This window comes from Panulirus ornatus, chromosome 21, assembly GCF_036320965.1.
Source record: "Panulirus ornatus isolate Po-2019 chromosome 21, ASM3632096v1, whole genome shotgun sequence".
Taxonomy (NCBI): Eukaryota; Metazoa; Arthropoda; class Malacostraca; order Decapoda; family Palinuridae; genus Panulirus; species Panulirus ornatus.
Window position 1 is genome coordinate 11666479 of NC_092244.1, and position 14891 is coordinate 11681369.

A 14891-nucleotide genomic window follows, 5' to 3' on the forward strand; every position below is an offset into this window, starting at 1 on the left:
CGGGGTGGAGACGTCTCCATATCATCCATCAAGTGTCGCTAAGACGTTCCCTCTTCATGACGTGTGCTTAAGGCGACGTTCATGTGATGTGTTGATCATTACCTGCTGTTGTACGTATGAGCTTTTGTTCTGTGGACTCGCAACACTTCTCGGTCAGTCAACCTCTATTGTATCTCCCTCGTCCTCCTCCCTTCCCTTTCCCCTCCCCCTTTCTCCCTCTTTCTCCAACTTCCCTATCTAAGCCTCCACATGGGCAGTCAACCCTAAACGTTTCACCCACTTCACCAAGCATTCCATGTGGGAATTCCACCTTTCCGTTCCACACAGTCACTCCGCCACCACCGTCTCCTCGTATCATCTTCCACCTACCCTCCACCTCCACCTTCTCCAGCTTGCCCCTCCTCACAACTACCACCAAGTTAACGTACATTCAGAAGGTTTTCCAAACTTTTAATTATTCCCAGCGTGGACTCCCATGCCGGGAAAGAAGAAGAGGCAAAATAAAAAGGGGGAAAAAAGAAGCTCGTAGCAAGACAGTGGTAAATGCAAATGAGAGGAAACGTGGAAAATCGTGTGCATAAGGGATGATAATTTGGGCCGAATATGAAAAGTTTTTAAGACTCGTGTGTGTGTGTGTGTGTGTGTGTGTGTGTGTGTGTGTGTGTGTGTACGTATATTGTGCCTCATTTTGTGAGAGCAGCTAACAAGGTCTTCCATGGCTCATGGTAGGCGTGGTAACTACGTGATGGTAATGAGGCTGATTAGTATTGTCGTGGTAACGAGGTTATGGTAGTGTGACTATGGTAACGTGGTCATGGTAGTGTGACCATGGTAACGAGGTTATGGTAGTGTGACCATGGTAACGTGGTCATAGTAGTGTTACCATGGTAACGTGGTCATGGTAGTGTGATCATGGCAGCGCCGGGTAACACAGTACACTCATAAGGTCATCACAACCTACATATAACCCCTCCTCGTACTGCTAACGTGTGTCTGACATAGTGATTGGTAAGGGGTCTCACAATCCCCAGTGCGATTGGAAATAGAACTAATCGTCATGGGTGATTTACAAACTCCATCGTGGCGCATTTTGGCTGGTAGCTGGAAAATACCAGGTTTTTTTTTGATGAAAAAAGAAATCCTGTCTTTTTTTTTTTTTTTTTTTTACAACATATTGATTTATATATCTCTTTGCTTGTCTGTCCATATATCTTCCTGTCTCTTTGCTGTCTGTCTGTCTCTGTATCTGTGTGTGTGTACTTGTCTGGTCTTTTTCTGTCTTTGTTTCTCTCCTTCTCATTCTATGTATTTCTATATACCTACGCATCTGTCACACGCTGTTCCCTATCTATCATTCTCTTCTCTCTCGTCATCCTCTGTCCCTGCGCCCGTTTTCTTCTCTCATGTCAACTCTACCGGTTTGTTTACTCCCATTTTCTTTCGTAGGTTGACACCAACTTGATTCCCATTACATCAGCGTCAACCAGAAACCCTCGTATTACGTTATATGTATGTCAACTCTCCATTTTCTTTTTATCTCTTCAGCATCACAATTACTTCTTAAGAAATCAGTATCTCGTTCGTCAGTAGAACGTATTTGTGTCTTCAGCATCGTCCCAAGTGCACTTTCTTGTAATAATCACATCATCAGGGGAGACACAAGAGAGAAATATAAGTCAGTTGATATACATCGAAGAGACGAAGCTAGGACGCCATTTGGTAAACATGTGATTGTCCAAGATATATATATATATATATATATATATATATATATATATATATATATATATATATATATATATATATATATTTGAGGACGTCCAGTCGTTCCCCTTCAAAGTCTGACAACGTCGTCTTAAAGGCGCACACGACGTTCTCGGCGGGGGTAGAGAAAACGCCCCCCCCCCCCCCCCCCCCCCCCCCCCGGGCGCCACAATAACTGCGCCAACAATGGGGGTAATGGCAGGCTTTGTGTGCGACGCTGTAAAACGACAATTATGGGTAGGTCGTGTACCCCCCCCCCCCACCCCCACGATCGTCTGCCTCTAAACCCCTTCCACCTCCCCCCCCCCAGTACCACCACCCCCTACCTTACCCACGGGCAGACAACCCCCCCCCCCCCCCCCCCCCCCCCCCCCGACCGATATTGCCGCAACATATCTGTCCTCACGTGATGGCCCGCTCGACTGGCTCTGTGGGTGACGGGATTTTTATTTTTTTTTTTGGCGTGTGTGTGGGGTGGTGGGGGGGGGGGATGATGTTGAGTGGTGGTGTTGTTGAGTCAGGTCCTGTAACGCCAGTACTACAACCTTTTTATGACGGCACCCGCATCACTTTTTTTTTTTCATATATGTATATATCGGTCCACATCTGAGGTCTATATATCGGCCACACTGCAGTCTATATCAGCCACGGGAAGGGTTCTATATCGGCCACGGGTAGGGTTCTATATCGGGTACGGGTAGGGTTCTATATCGGCCACGGGTAGGGTTCTATATCGGCCACGGGTAGGGTTCTATATCGGCCACGGGAAGGGTTCTATATCGGCCACGGGTAGGGTTCTATATCGGCCACGGGTAGGGTTCTATATCGGGCACGGGAAGGGTTCTATATCGGGCGCGCAACAGTTCTATATCGGGCCGCACTACAGTTCTATTATTGGCCGTAGCACAAGTCTGCGCCACAGCCGGCGGTGTGGGGCGGGGGTAGTGAACTCCGGCCTGTACGCTCCGTAGACTTCACCCCGCCTGTCGTTGGCAGCTCGCTCTCGAGAAGCAGAGGTAAGACTTTAAAAGATTTGCGTTATTTGGCAGCGAATCCTCATCCTTATTATCATTAAAACACCAAAGCTCTGTAGCCAAGTGTTGTGAAGACCACTACAACCGAGAGATGTTGTTGTGTGTCTACGCTCGTGTTGTGCACACAGCTCACAACATGTCAATCTGTAGATATAACATGGTGATTCCCCCTCGGTGAGATGGTGATTCGGGTGGCATCCAGTTTGTGCTGGTAACAGTGCGGTATCCACCTACCTACAGAGCTCGTTTCTGACACCCAGGGTCTATCTATATATACCTGTCTATCAAGAAAGGTTAACCACACATCTCCTCACACACGGTCTGTATTCGTGAGAGACTTCAGGTGCTTGGCTCCTGAAACCTCACCTGAAACATGGAAATGACTTTTTTTTTTTTTATACAACTGGTGATTAGATATTTGATGGTTGGTTGGTTGTTATCTAGGCTTTTGGCTTATCAACTGTCAGGATCATTATGAGGGCCGTCAGCGTCAGTTTATAAGAAATCAATTAAAAAAACTTGTGAACACCTTCAGGTTTAAGACCTTAGAGTTCTATCATTTCAGATATTTCCTCTGATATTGGAAGTTGATTATTGGATATATATATATATATATATATATATATATATATATATATATATATATATATATATATATATATATATATAATGAAATTACGCATGGCAAAGATAATCCATGGTGTCATTGTTATTATTTTGTTGTTGTGACATGAGTGAAAACCAATCACAATCCATTACTGACAGCTGATGTGTTGTGATTTACGAGCCCAGAAATTATCATGAAATACAATATTTTTTTTCAAGAATTTATGAATTTATAAAATCTTTCTATTTACAACGCCAAAAAGACCTTCTTTTTTCTTCTATCCAGAGAATACGAAGTGTCAATAAAAGCAAGAGTTCATATCGAATGACCAAATATATATAATGTTTACATTACCAGAGGCGGCGGGACGATGGGAACGACGCGCAATATCTTAAGAGGAGGCAATATGTTCGAACCCTTTTCAACAAGGTTAGGAAAAAAATGTATATATTTCTATACATTTCCCAAATTACTTCAAATCGTGATTGCCATTCATATCTAAGTTTCTTTTCTTTCTCCTTCCCGAAGCTTGTCATGAAAATACGGCGTGATACGAAAATCAAGTGACGATCAGAGAGAACTTGATATTAAGCACTCGGAAGCCCGACTCCCGTTTGGATAAATGTATTTACATTCAGACGAGGATAGGGTTGTGCGCTCGTATGTTGTGCTGATGATGATAACGACGCGAGGGGTAACTTGTCCCGATCCCCGAATTTTCAACTTTTTGCACAGCGATGGGATGGAGTTAGTACCACATCCACTTCAGCTGTGTCCGGCGTGGCTACAGTGGCCCGCACAGCGTACGTCAGAACAGCGATGATCCTGGCGAAAATGAGCTAACCTAACCTGTGAAGGTCATAATGTGTGTGTATATATGTCGATGGGATCTCCCGAAGGGTCGAATACGCAGGAAGTCGTCCAAAGGGGAAAGGGTTTGAATGTGTGTAGGGTATTATCGTTGGACGATTTTAATGGGTATATCGAGTGCAAGGCAGTCGTGCAACTAAGAGCAGGGCAGGATAATATACCAAGATCGTAATTTACTGCTAACCAGGTACTGCTCTCGTTAGAGTTGCCAAGTATGATTTTAGCATTGTTCCCGTTGATTTTTTTATGCCCCGTTTTTTTATTTAGCTTTAATTAACCATTATATGTATATATATATATATACACACACACAGGGGAAGAAGAATACTTCCCACGTATTCCCTGAGTGTTGTAGAAGGCAACTAAAAGGGGTGGGAGCGGAGGGGCCTGAAAATCCTCCCCTCCCGTTTTTACTTTTCCAAAAGAAGGAACAGAGAAGGGAGCCAAGTGAGGAATTTTCCTCTCAGGGTCAGTCTTCTGTTCTTGACGCTACCTCGCTCACGCGGGAATGTTGAATATATTCTCCTTCCTTGAAAATCATGTAGTCATTGTATCATTCATTCCCCAGTTGTATACACTGACCTCACTAAAAATTTTGGCTACAGATTCGCCTGCATCTGTTCGTAAAGAGTTCCAGTATCTGGACAGTTTACAAAGATGTTTACTCAAGTCTCGGGGGAGAAAAAAAATAATTTTTTATTATTTGATAACATCCTGGAACTTCACCTGAATTGTTGCGAATTCATTACCGTTTTCTCTCTTCGTTGTAGAGGGTTGCCTGCTTAAACCGGTGAGGTTACTGTTTTTTTTTTTTTTTTGCGTGAATTGAACTCTATTATTAGCGAACCACACAAAATTTTCGAGCTGTATCGGATGATTTTTTTTTTTTTTTTTTTTTTTTGTGTGTGTGTGTGTGTGTGTGTGTGTGTGTGTGTGAATTATACTATTTAGAGGTAAGATGATGCCATTTGGGAAAAAAATTTGATAATAATGACGAAATTAACCGTATGGAAACTGGCGTGGCAGAAGAGGATTTCTTTTCTTTTGCCTCTTTTATATATTATTTTATTATACTTAGTCGCTGTCTCCCTGGGGAATTGTATCGTAAGATTTGGAATTAGAATCGGATTCCCAGACAGAGAAAACACTGAAAAATGATCCCATTGTTTTATATCACAGTGGCCGGCACGAGATGTGAGAGGTTACTCTGTGTGTGTGTGTGTGTGTGTGTGTGTGTGTGTGTGTATCTAAACACACCTGAAAGCAAGAAATCTGAGTATATCAGTCGACATGATTATCATCGTAACGTAGCGTCTTAACTGTAAAATGAACTCCAGACCCCTCTCTCAACTTGGCGTGTTGCCCAGCACTGTCTGTTCCTCTCATTAATTTCCAACCTCGTTTCACCTGACGAACGAGACCCACCTAGAGATTTAAAGAGGAAAACCTCCGAATTTTAATGTAAATTTGATGAAGGAAGAGAATATTACCTGAAATGGGAAGAAATGTATTTCCTTTTCATGTGTGTATATATATAATAATCTTAACCATGCTACAGATGTTATCTTTCATGTATTACTTACTGTATTTGTTTTTGTTTGTGATTTTTTTTTTTTTTTTTTTTTTTTTTAGTTAACTGAATGTTTGTATGATAGAATTGTGATAGACATCTTAGTTGTTTGTCTGTGTTGTTAGTAACGCCGGCTCTTGCGAGGAATATGACGAGGTAAGATTTGTAAGAGTCATCCCAGAATTTATTTTGCATTTATCTTGAAATCTTAATCATCTTCGGAAGACCTCCTAAAACTTAAAGTATATCCGTCTTAGATTTTTTTTTTTTAAAAATATTGATTTTATATCTCTTGCTTGTCTGCCCTATATTTTCCCTGCTCTTTTCTGTTTTTCTGTATCTGTGTGTGTGTATTGTCTGGGCTTTTTCTGTCTTTGTTTTTTTCTTTTCATTCTATGTATTTCTGTAACCCCGCATCGTCAACCCCCTGTTCCATCTACTTCCCCTTTTTCTCTCGTCATCCCCTGTCCCTGCGCCCGTTTTTTTTTTTCATGTCAACTCTACGGTTGTTTACTCCCCTTTTTTTTTTCGTAGGTTGACACCAACTTTATTCATACATCGCTCAACCGAAAAACCCCCGTATTGTTTTTTGTTGTCAATCCCATTTTCTTTTTATTTTTCAGCCACAATTACTTTTTTAAGAAATCGTATCTCGTTGTCAGTAGCGTTTTGTGTTTCGATCGTCCCCGTGCACTTTCTTGTAAAAATCCCTATCAGGGGGACACAAGGAGAATAAAGTCAGTTGAATAAACGAAGAGACGAAACTTTGGGCCCTTTGGGGAAAATGTGATTTTTCCAAAATTTAATTTATTTATATATTATTAATATATATATATATTTTAAAATTTTTTTTATTAATTTTTTAGGGGCTCGTCGTTCCCCTTCAAGTCTGACAAAACGTCGTCTTAAAGGGCACACGAGTTCTCGGCGGGGGTAGAGAAAAAAAGCCCCCCCCCCCCCCCCCCCCCCCCCCCCCCCCCGGGGCCACAAAAACTGCGCCAACAATGGGGGTAATGGAGGGTTTGTGTGCGACGTGAAAAAAGACAATTATGGGTAGGTGGTAACCCCCCCCCCACCCCCCGTTTCGTCTGCCTCAAACCCCTTCCCCCCCCCCCCCCCCCAGACCACCCCCCCCTCCCCACCCACCGGGAGAAAAAACCCCCCCCCCCCCGGACCGATATTGCCGCAACATATCTGTCCCACGGATGGCCCGCTCGACTGGGTCTGTGGGTGACGGATTTTTATTTTTTTTTTTTGGGGGGTTTTGGGTGTGTGTGGGGTGGTGGGGGGGGGGGGGGTGATGTTGAGTGGTGGTGTTGTTGAGTCAGGTCCTGTAACGCCAGTACTACAACCTTTTTATGACGGCACCCGCATCACTTTTTTTTTTCATATATGTATATATCGGTCCACATCTGAGGTCTATATATCGGCCACACTGCAGTCTATATCAGTCACGGGAAGGGTTCTATATCGGCCACTGGTAGGGTTCTATATCGGGTACGGGTAGGGTTCTATATCGGCCACGGGTAGGGTTCTATATCGGCCACGGGAAGGGTTCTATATCGGCCACGGGTAGGGTTCTATATCGGGCACGGGAAGGGTTCTATATCGGGCGCGCAACAGTTCTATATCGGGCCGCACTACAGTTCTATTATTGGCCGTAGCACAAGTCTGCGCCACAGCCGGCGGTGTGGGGCGGGGGTAGTGAACTCCGGCTTGTACGCTCCGTAGACTTTACCCCGCCTGTCGTTGGCAGCTCGCTCTCGAGAAGCAGAGGTAAGACTTGAAAGATTTGCGTTATTTGGCAGCGAATCCTCATCCTTATTATCATTAAACCACCAAAGCTCTGTAGCCAAGTGTTGTGAAGACCACTACAACCGAGAGATGTTGTTGTGTGTCTACGCTGGTGTTGTGCACACAGCTCACAACGCGTCAATCTAGAGATATAACATGGTGATTCCCCCTCGGTGAGATGGTGATTCGAGTGGCATCCAGTTTGTGCTGGTAACAATGCGGTATCCACCTACCTACAGAGCTCGTTCTGACACCCAGGGTCTATCTATATATACCTGTCTATCAAGAAAGGTTAACCACACATCTCCTCACATACGGTCTGTATTCGTGAGAGACTTCAGGTGCTTGGCTCCTGAAACCTCGCATGAAACATGGAAATGACTTGTTTTTTTTTTATACAACTGGTGATTAGATATTTGATGGTTGGTTGGTTGCTATCTAGGCTTTTGGCTTATCAACTGTCAGGATCATTATGAGGGCCGTCAGCGTCAGTTTATAAGAAATCAATTAAAAAAACTTGTGAACACCTTCAGGTTTAAGACCTTAGAGTTCCATCATTTCAGATATTTCCTCTGATATTGGAAGTTGATTATTGGATATATATATATATATATATATATATATATATATATATATATATATATATATATATATATATATATATATATATATAATGAAATTACGCATGGCAAAGATAATCCATGGTGTCATTGTTATTATTTTGTTGTTGTGACATGAGTGAAAACCAGTCACAATCCATTACTGACAGCTGATGTGTTGTGATTTACGAGCCCAGAAATTATCATGAAATACAATATTTTTTTTCAAGAATTTATGAATTTATAAAATCTTTCTATTTACAACGCCAAAAAGACCTTCTTTTTTCTTCTATCCTGAGAATACGAAGTGTCAATAAAAGCAAGAGTTCATATCGAATGACCAAATATATATAATGTTTACATTACCAGAGGCGGCGGGACGATGGGAACGACGCGCAATATCTTAAGAGGAGGCAATATGTTCGAACCCTTTTCAACAAGGTTAGGAAAAAAATGTATATATTTCTATACATTTCCCAAATTACTTCAAATTGAGATTGCCATTCATATCTAAGTTTCTTTTTTCTTTCTTCCCGGAGCTTGTCATGAAAATACGGCGTGATACGAAAATCAAGTGACGATCAGAGAGAACTTGATATTAAGCACTCGGAAGCCCGACTCCCGTTTGGATAAATGTATTTACATTCAGACGAGGATAGGGTTGTGCGCTCGTATGTTGTGCTGATGATGATAACGACGCGAGGGGTAACTTGTCCCGATCCCCGAATTTTCAACTTTTTGCACAGTGATGGAATGGAGATAGTACCACATCCACTTCAGCTGTGTCCGGCGTGGCTACAGTGGCCCGCACAGCGTACGTCAGAACAGCGATGATCCTGGCGAAAATGAGCTAACCTAACCTGTGAAGGTCATAATGTGTGTGTATATATGTCGATGGGATCTCCCGAAGGGTCGAATACGCAGGAAGTCGTCCAAAGGGGAAAGGGTTTGAATGTGTGTAGGGTATTATCGTTGGACGATTTTAATGGGTATATCGAGTGCAAGGCAGTCGTGCAACTAAGAGCAGGGCAGGACAATATACCAAGATCGTAATTTACTGCTAACCAGGTACTGCTCTCGTTAAGAGTTGCCAAGTATGATTTTAGCATTGTTCCCGTTGATTTTTTTATGCCCCGTTTTTTTATTTAGCTTTAATTAACCATTATATATATATATATATATATATATATATATATATATATATATATATATATATATATATATACACACACACACAGGGGAAGAAGAATACTTCCCACGTATTCCCTGAGTGTCGTAGAAGGCAACTAAAAGGGGTGGGAGCGGAGGGGCCTGAAAATCCTCCCCTACCGTTTTTACTTTTCCAAAAGAAGGAACAGAGAAGGGAGCCAAGTGAGGAATTTTCCTCTCAGGGTCAGTCTTCTGTTCTTGACGCTACCTCGCTCACGCGGGAATGTTGAATATATTCTCCTTCCTTGAAAATCATGTAGTCATTGTATCATTCATTCCCCAGTTGTATACACTGACCTCACTGAAAATCTTGGCTACAGATTCGCCTGCATCTGTTCGCAAAGAGTTCCAGTATCTGGACAGTTTACAAAGATGTTTACTCAAGTCTCGGGGGGAGAAAATAAATAATTTTTTATTATTTGATAACATCCTGGAACTTCACCTGAATTGTTGCGAATTCATTACCGTTTTCTCTCTTCGTTGTAGAGGGTTGCCTGCTTAAACCGGTGAGGTTACTGTTTTTTTTTTTTTTTGCGTGAAATGAACTCTATTATTAGCGAACTACACAAAATTTTCGAGCTGTATCGGATGATTTTTTTTTTTTTTTTTTTTTTTTTTTTGTGTGTGTGTGTGTGTGTGTGTGTGTGAATTATACTATTTAGAGGTAAGATGATGCCATTTGGGAAAAAAAATTGATAATAATGACGAAATTAACCGTATGGAAACTGGCTTGGCAGAAGAGGATTTCTTTTCTTTTGCCTCTTTTATATATTATTTTATTATACTTAGTCGCTGTCTCCCTGGGGAATTGTGTCGTAAGATTTGGAATTAGAATCGGATTCCCAGACAGAGAACACTCTGAAAAATGTTCCCATTGTTTTATATCACAGTGGCCGGCACGAGATGTGAGAGGTTACTCTCTGTGTGTGTGTGTGTGTGTGTGTGTGTGTGTGTGTGTATCTAAACACACCTGAAAGCAAGAAATCTGAGTATATCAGTCGACATGATTATCATCGTAACGTAGCGTCTTAACTGTAAAATGAACTCCAGACCCCTCTCTCAACTTGGCGTGTTGCCCAGCACTGTCTGTTCCTCTCATTAATTTCCAACCTCGTTTCACCTGACAAACGAGACCCACCTAGAGATTTAAAGAGGAAAACCTCCGAATTTTAATGTAAATTTGATGAAGGAAGAGAATATTACCTGAAATGGGAAGAAATGTATTTCCTTTTCATGTGTGTATATATATAATAATCTTAACCATGCTACAGATGTTATCTTTCATGTATTACTTACTGTATTTGTTTTTGTTTGTGATTTTTTCATGTTTTTTTTTTAGTTAACTGCATGTATTTATGATAGAATTGTGATAGACATCTTAGTTGTTTGTCTGTGTTGTTAGTAACGCCGGCTCTTGCGAGGAATATGATGAGGTAAGATTTGTAAGAGTCATCCCAGAATTTATTTTGCATTTATCTTGAAATCTTAATCATCTTCGGAAGACCTCCTAAAACTTAAAGTATATCCGTCTTAGATTTTTTTTTGACTAATACTTTAGCAATCGAACATTATTATACTTGTCGAGATTTTCAACTTAACATGGGTACCGAAGGGATTATTAGTTCGCTGTGGATTCCTACCTCTCAGCAAGACGTTCACATTTTCTTCCGTCACCACTCGACCGTCAACAGATTAAACAGCCATGGTGACATCACACGCACTGACGCAAATCCACCTCACAAAAGAACCACTTACCCTCCTCCCTTCCTGATAGCACACACGTCTTTGTCTTAGTTTCCTATTAGAAACTCCTCATTGTCTCTGTTAGCTTTCCTCTTAAAACATCAATGCATAGCCTCTATCACAAGATATATTTGTCAATCCTATCATACGATTTACCCAAACTCATGAATGCCCCATAGAAGTATCTCTAGTAGAAAAATATGAAAGCAAAGACGTGATCCACATATCCTCTATCACACGTATGTATATATATGTATGTATATATATGTATATATATATATATATATATATATATATATATATATATATATATATATATATATATATATATATCCCGTAATACATTCATTCATTCTTGTAAAGACTAATTTATGCAAAGTCATAACTAACAGAATATATATTACTCTATCAGAGAGGCGTCTCCTCCTCTGATTCAGGCACTATTTTCACCCTAACCGCGAAAGAACAAGTACCCCAGAGTGTTTATAGCTCTGCTTGTGTAGTATATTTGAAGGAGAGACCTTCCCTTGGGGGGCGGGTCGTGCAAGGCTCCGACCTAGTGTTGTTCCATCACTCTGCGTTGCCACGTATTTTTTTTTTTTTTGATATCAAACATTCGACCCGCACCGCCAGTGACCCGCCTCCATCTACACCTACCCTGGCTCCCACTCGGACCCACCTGTAACCCTCCTATGTCCATGTAATGTACCCACTGTACGCTCTATACCGTGTACAGTGTCTGCCTGGAGACCTTTCTCATGTAATCATCTGATTATGAAATTAAAATGACAATTTGATAACTGTTGCTGTTATTATTACCGGCTTCTTCTGTGGGCATGTAGCCGAGACCTGGATCTTGCTTGGATCATACTGGGCAAGGGAGGGGCTTTATGTTAAAAGGCCATCTTACCTACACCCTCGTGTCAAATAAACTACATTCTCCCTTCTATAAACAAATTTTCACTTACATCTTCACTACACCCTTATTATCTGTATGCCCTTCCGTTCCCAACAACCTGGTTTATATTGCACTTTTATCTTCACTACACCTTTTTATCTTCACTACACCTTTTTATCTTCACTACACCTTTTTGTCTTCACTACACCCTCATTCTCTCTAGACCTTCATTACCAATACACATCTACACTACACCTTATCATATATGTACCCTTATGTTCCCTACAGACTGATTTGTATTGCACTTTCATCTTTACTACACCTTCATTACCTTTAGACCATTACCACAACACCGCTATCTTTATCATGCCCTCTATTTCACTATATGTTCAGTTTCACTGCACCTCATCCTAACTACACATTTGTATTCACCGTACACTCAAGAGTCAGCTATAAGTCCACTTAATTGCACTCTTCACTTTCATTAATGTATCTCATCTTTTATTGTATATATTATCTTAACGCAATCCTCATTTTCACAGTAACCTTTCCTTTCACCATATTCTAACTTCACTCTTATCTTTACTACGCCCTTGTGTACACGAAACTCTTTTCACTACGTCCTCGTCTTCACTGCGATGGTCATCGTCATTACAACCTTATCCTCAATCAGAGGCCATCATCACCACACACATTTATAGTATAATCGTTTCTATACTACTTTCATCTTGCCTATATATGGCATCAAGGATATTACGGGTACCTCAGCAACCAGAACATTACGATGATTATCAGGGCAAAAATGGCAGAATTCAAACGACCTAAAGTGGTCATCCCCGAGGAGGTGATGGACGATGTCTATGTCCGATTCTTCCGGGATGCACCAGAATCCGAGCTAAAGGATGTGTACCGATTTTGCTGCCGTCTCCAGCTGGCACGTTGGTATTACATTGATGAGTGTGCAAAATCCCGGCACAACAAGAGCATAGACCTCTTCTCATTTGCAGAACAACTTGTACGTCACCCACAGATATCCCCACCCCCTGGTGATCTCCATAGCCATATATCATACTACAAGGATTATAAAGCCCGCATACCTACATATGGCGCCATAATGATCAGTGATGACCATTCCCAAGTCCTCCTAGCCCAGGAACAAAATTATAGAAAATGGGGCTTTCCAAAAGGCAAAATTGAAGATGGGGAATCCCCTGAGGACTGCGCTGTACGAGAGGTCTTGGAGGAAACTGGTTTCGATATTTCTTCTAAACTGGACGTAAATCATTATTTGGAAAGACAAATAGGACCTCAACCTGTGCGGCTTTACATCATACCAGGAGTCCCTCTTGACACCAAGTTTACCCCAGACAGCAAATGGGAAATAAAACAGCTGAGGTGGTTCCCCTTGAACGAACTCCCAACTCACAAAAATGACTGGCGTTATAAAGGGCAACACGGTTCCTCAGGCAAGTTCTTTATTGCCGTACCATTCATTAAGGATATCCAGTGTTGGGTGCGAAGGCACATCACCAGAGTTTGAGAAACGTCGCCAACCAACCAACCAACCCCACCCACGACACGAATGGCCAGTGATGAAATGATTTCATAAAAGGACACCATTTTGATTTCTCTGTAAACAAAAAATCAAAATACCTGTCCCTTGAAACTTTCGTACTTCTTAATTACTTTCATCGGAACCTTACTTTTTAGGAGAAAAAAACTTTACTTTTTAGGAGAAAGATGTTCACTTTATCATTCTTATTATTTTTATTACCATGATTATCAATATATCTAGATTACACACACACACCCACATATATTTATATATATATATATATATATATATATATATATATATATATATATATATATATAAATATATATGCATGTGTATGGGGGTAGGTTGGGCCATTTCTTTCGTCTGTTTCCTTGCGCTACCTCGCAAACGCGGGAGACAGCGACAAAAAAAAAAATATATATATATATATATATATATATATATATATATATATATATATATATGTATATATATATATATATATATATATATATATATATATATATATATATATATATTGTATTATATATATATTATATATGTATATATATATATATATATATATATATATATATATATATATATATATATATATATATATATATATTTATATTGTATTATATATATATATTGTTTTTTTTTTTTTTCCAAAAGAAGGAACAGAGAAGGGGGCCAGGTGAGGGTATTCCCTGAAAGGCCCAGTCCTCTGTTCTTAACGCTACCTCGCTATCGCGGGAAATGGCGAATAGTATGAAAAAAATATATATATATTATATATATATATATATATATATATATATATATATATATATATATATATTATATATATATATATATTTTTTTTTTTTTTTTTAATACTATTCGCCATTTCCCGCGTTGGCGAGGTAGCGTTAAGAACAGAAGACTGAGCCCTTGAGAGAATATCCTCACTTGGCTCCCTTCTCTGTTCCTTCTTTTGGAAAATTAAAAAACGAGAGGGGAGGATTTCCAGCCCCCCGCTCCCTTCCCTTTTAGTCGCCTTTTATATATATATATATATATATATATATATATATATATATATATATATATATATATATATATATATTTTTTTTTTTTTCATACTATTCGCCATTTCCCGCGTTAACGAGGTAGCGTTAAGAACAGAGGACTGAGCCTTTGAGGGAAATCCTTTCTTGGCCCCCTTCTCTATTCCTTCTTTTGGAGAATTAGAAACGAGAGGGGAGGATTTCCAGCCACCTACTC

The 14891-nt window shown here is 40.4% G+C and overlaps 1 protein-coding gene across 1 annotated transcript; it reads left to right on the forward strand.

The window, feature by feature from the left end:
- The first annotated feature begins 12890 nt into the window (after positions 1–12890).
- LOC139756451 (m7GpppN-mRNA hydrolase-like) lies at positions 12891–13792 on the forward strand. Its single transcript, XM_071675907.1, has one exon. It carries the CDS (start codon positions 12891–12893, stop codon positions 13626–13628), a length of 738 nt encoding a protein of 245 aa, XP_071532008.1. The 3' UTR covers positions 13629–13792.
- The last annotated feature ends 1099 nt before the right edge of the window (positions 13793–14891 follow it).